The sequence below is a fragment of the Notothenia coriiceps genome, unplaced genomic scaffold, assembly GCF_000735185.1.
Source record: "Notothenia coriiceps isolate Sejong01 unplaced genomic scaffold, NC01 NC01_scaffold00026421, whole genome shotgun sequence".
Classification (NCBI taxonomy): domain Eukaryota; kingdom Metazoa; phylum Chordata; class Actinopteri; order Perciformes; family Nototheniidae; genus Notothenia; species Notothenia coriiceps.
The window spans coordinates 1,668,342-1,672,665 of record NW_011359122.1 but is presented as its reverse complement, the minus strand read 5'-3'; the positions used below and the strand labels follow the sequence as shown (position 1 = coordinate 1,672,665).

At 41.9% G+C, this 4,324-nt stretch overlaps 1 protein-coding gene across 3 annotated transcripts in view; it reads right to left on the bottom strand.

Moving 5' to 3' along the window:
* The window catches only part of pip5k1bb (phosphatidylinositol-4-phosphate 5-kinase, type I, beta b), a 34,641-nt gene that overhangs the window by 11,859 nt on the left and 18,458 nt on the right, over positions 1–4,324 (bottom strand). For all 3 annotated transcript variants that reach the window (XM_010784492.1, XM_010784491.1, XM_010784493.1), the window contains exon 7: positions 2,288–2,587. In XM_010784492.1, coding sequence (XP_010782794.1) covers positions 2,288–2,587 — 300 coding nt within the window. The remainder of the gene's footprint in view (positions 1–2,287; positions 2,588–4,324) is intronic.

The following is a 4,324-nucleotide window of genomic DNA, read 5'->3' as shown; positions in this document are numbered from 1 at the left end:
ACATACACACATACACACATACATACATACACACAGACATACATACATACATACACACATACATACACACATACATACATACATACATACAGACATACAGACATACAGACATACATACATACAGACAGACATACACAGCTCAACATACTTACAAATACACAAGCAATATGGCCTGTACATGCAAACATAGTGGTAGACAGTGCACCCCCGCGGTAGGATTGGACTAAGTTTGAATGTGAGTGTGCTGTAAGGTTAAGGAAGCACTGACTTAGCAAGAAGGGAGGATGTCATTCTGGCTTTAATGTGCTAAAGAAAACATTTAAAAGAAAATAGAGGATATCCACAAAGTCAGCATGTTGGTTAATGATGATGGGAAGGACCATAACCTGAGGAGGGCACTTTAAGATTCCTCTGCATTACTGCTAATCTCTCTCCAACCAGAAATCACAAGACCTGCCTGTGACCGAGATACTGTTTGACTTAAAGGGTGGGAAAGCAACAGTTGTATGCACCTGTTCACACACCTTTCCTGGAAGGATACTTTCTTTTCCTGAAAGAGAAACTCTAAACCGCAAACCACACGCAGAACCAGAAAATGTCCTTCTAATGAAAGTCATCTTTTTACATGAGCAGTGATAAATTCTCTTCTCGATTACACACAGAGGAGGAAAGAGAAGAGAAGAGTGCTCTGTTGGCCAACAAGCTAAACTAAATATACCCGCTGCATCTCACTGTTCATTACCGCTAACTTTGTTCCATGTGACATCAATCACTGTTCAGCGATAAAACCATATGCCTGTCCTATACACTTAACATTTTAACTTTTGAGATGAGGCTGTTATAATGGAAGCAATTGCAGTTACTGTATGTCAAGCAGAATGGGATTACAACAAGGGGGGCTTTAAACCCCATCATTAACCCATCACTAAGATGGTAAAAAACATTAAATCAGCGTCTGGAAGTCACACTGTCATCACCAATAAAGCTATCCCAAGAGACTAGCCACCTTAAGTCATTTAGTTCTCTGAGGAAGCCATCCTAAAAAATGACAGTTTGACAAGCCAAGGCCGTATGTTAATCAATCCATATGTGGATTTCTTTTAAATGATAGCACAACATTGGTTTAGGAGCAAAGGCATATCATTGTTGTTATTCAAGAGGCAGAGGACAATCAAATCAGCAATTCAGCTCTTCTGTTGTGGTTCTTTTTTCTTTTGCCTACAGTTGTGGTTGCAAACAATCAGCAAAAATATGAAATACATTAAACACGGTCCTATAGTCTTCACTACTAGGCTGTTTTCACATGCAATTCATCTTACACTGATGCAATGGACAAAAAATGAAGTCTTGGCAACACATTTTGTATGCTCTCTATTTTCAGGCTTCTGAATGCAAATCACACACACCACGTCTCCTGTTAAACTCCAGCTATTCTTCACCAGCAGACATGTTCCTGGCCTCTGCGTTAAAATCAGTTGGAAAATGCAAGCCTTTAGATTGGAGGACTATCTTTGGATAGAGCTCCGAGTCTCTCACGCTACCAGGATCATGTCTTAATCACATTCAGTGTTTGGAGAGCTGTCATGTAGTGAAACATCGCAGCGCAGAGACAGCAGAACAGAGCCCAGGGCAAAGAGAGCTTAGACTGAACACACAGTGGAAACACACTGCAGTCCCTCTGAAAAAAACATGGAAAATTCTTATTTTCAAAACATTTTGTCCCATCCAAGCCACATGCACACTGTCCTCAACTAGTATACAATGTAATACATTTAAAGAGCTGCTCGTGTTTCAGCTTCCATAACCTGTTCCAAGAATGAGAGGTCAATATCATCCCTTTAACAGCTATGTGGCTCCACTAGCAATTAAATACCCAAGTTACAACTTAGTCTCTCTAAACTACATTTGATATGACTCATATCAGACTTAATGTCCACACAGATCAAAGAGTTTTAGCAAAGTAATGAAAATATACAACCCTAAGATCGATGCCATTATATAATGTGTTTTTACTGTATTTATTCTTAAAATGTCTTTTAATTAATTTTGTAAAGCACTTTGAATTGTCGCGTGCTGAAAGGTGCTATATAAATACACTTGCCTTGCCTTGCCTAACAGGAAAGACCTTTTGAATGAAAGTATTCAGATAATGAAATGATCTGATCTTAGACTTTCTTGTTTTGTCGTTTATGGAAATATAGGGACCTTCCTGTTTTGGTATGACTTTGCTATTTTAAAGCAGGTCAAATAAACACAGAGAGACAGTAATGAGCAGAAACTCCCCTACCCGACAGTCTCTCTGCAGGGTCTTCATCAGGTTGTTGTAGGTCTCTGGGTCAAAGTAAAGCCCTTCTTCGTGCATGTCCTGGAAGTCCAGGTCTTTGTAGGTCGGACAGGACTTCTCTCTCTCTTTCCTGGACGCTCGCCTCTTGTAGGTGGAGCCCTTCAGGTCGTATTTGTAGTGCATTTTGACGGAGCGCGGCAGCATGTTGTTCATCACCACCAGCCGGATGTTTATGCCTCCAGACTGGATGCAGTACAGTCCGTAGAACTTGGGCAGCAGCGTGCGCGGATTCTGGTTCAAGTTCTGCGAAGGAAATAAAGTCAGAGTTTGTATTACAATCATGTTTAACTGCATTTGTTTTACTCATTACATAACTGTGAAGGTAAAGCCAATATTAGATGCATCATTATTATTTAGATATCGGGATATGAGACAAGTAATGTCTTACATTTTGGATCACAATATGTCTCAGTGTCTTTTTTAAAAGGTCCCATGATTACCCGTCCCCTTGTGTGTTATGTAGCCTTTTCTGCACGGTCTGCAAAGTCACAAACCCTCAAAGTACACCCTGTAGCGAGTAAAACTCTAACACAGAAAATACCTGTCTATGCTCCAACGCCTCGTTGGAGATTTGTCTTTTTCCATTGTTTTCTTCCGGGTCACAGTGACGTAACGCCGACCAAATGGACCAATTGGTCCAAATGGACTAATCCGCGGAGCTCCGCACACACACACACACTCAGCCTTCTCTTTTCTCAGCCGCGGATCTCCGCACACACACACACACACACAATCACAGCCCTCAGGCTGAGCTCCGCGGTGTCTCGCTGTCTCGCAGACCCCACGCAGCAACCAGGAAACGACACCAGTAATCCAGCTCACACTGTCCGCTCCTCGAGTCTCAAAGGGCGGATCAGCGAGCACCCCAACATGGCACCCAGACCCCACGCAGCATTCGCATCTGTTTGTCATTACTGGTGTCATTTTCTGGTTGCTAACAAACGCCACTGTAACACATAATCATTGATGTTCCGCTGTAACGNTAATGCCAACAATGTTTTCTCTGTAGCCCCTGACAATTCTCCCTCAATAATATAATACGTTAACCGTGCTTTACCTGAACCTCATCATGACACTAGAGCAGTGGTTCCCAACCTGGGGAGCGCCAAAGATCGCAGGGGGTGCGCCAGGCCTCAGATGGTTTGAGGCCAAATATCATATTTAGACTTTTTTTTTACATGTAATTGTAACGCAATTCATGATTGTCACTAAAAGCCTTGTCTCTACATTACAATAAAATATAAAAAATAATTGATTAATGAATTTGAATACAAATTCAAGTTAGTAGCTATTATAGGCATAAAAAGACAGAAATGTATAATTCTTTCTTTAATAGAAATGTTTCTTCTGCCCGTAAAGTGTCCAAACCGGGCTTGTCTGGATAAGCGCATTTTTAAAACATAGTCATTGTCCATGCCGGTTTCAGTTGGATTATTTGTCACAGTTTCTCTGATCAGATCGGTCTCCTCCATTTTGTAGATTATTTACGACTTTTGAATCCACATAAGCACATCGGCAAAATCCGGCTTACTTTGAGCATGGGTTTTAAACAGTTTAATACCTTTGTGAATTGTTTCCACTTGCGCCGTCCTTTAATTTCTTCATACAGCGGGAATCCAAATGAATTAATCCTGAGTCCAATAACCATCAAAGTCACTCCAATAGTGCTCCTTAATTACGCTTTCCTCCTCCTTGTGTGTGTGTGAGGGAGGGGGGGGCGCACCGCACCTTCCACAGTGCGAGTCATTTGGGGGGGTCTGGGAAAAAAGTTTGGGGAACCCTGGTCTAAGCAATGTTTTTCAGAAGTGGCATAGTGGGTCTTTCACGCTGTCAAAGGCGAGACTTCTTTCTCTGCTAACAATTTAATGAGGTATCGATCCTCTCCTTTCGCCCTTTTCTCTTCCCTGTGGGTCTTCGCGCTAACACCTAATAATCCCCCTGGTGGGACAGAACCTTTTTTCTGCTGCCCTCTGTGCTTAC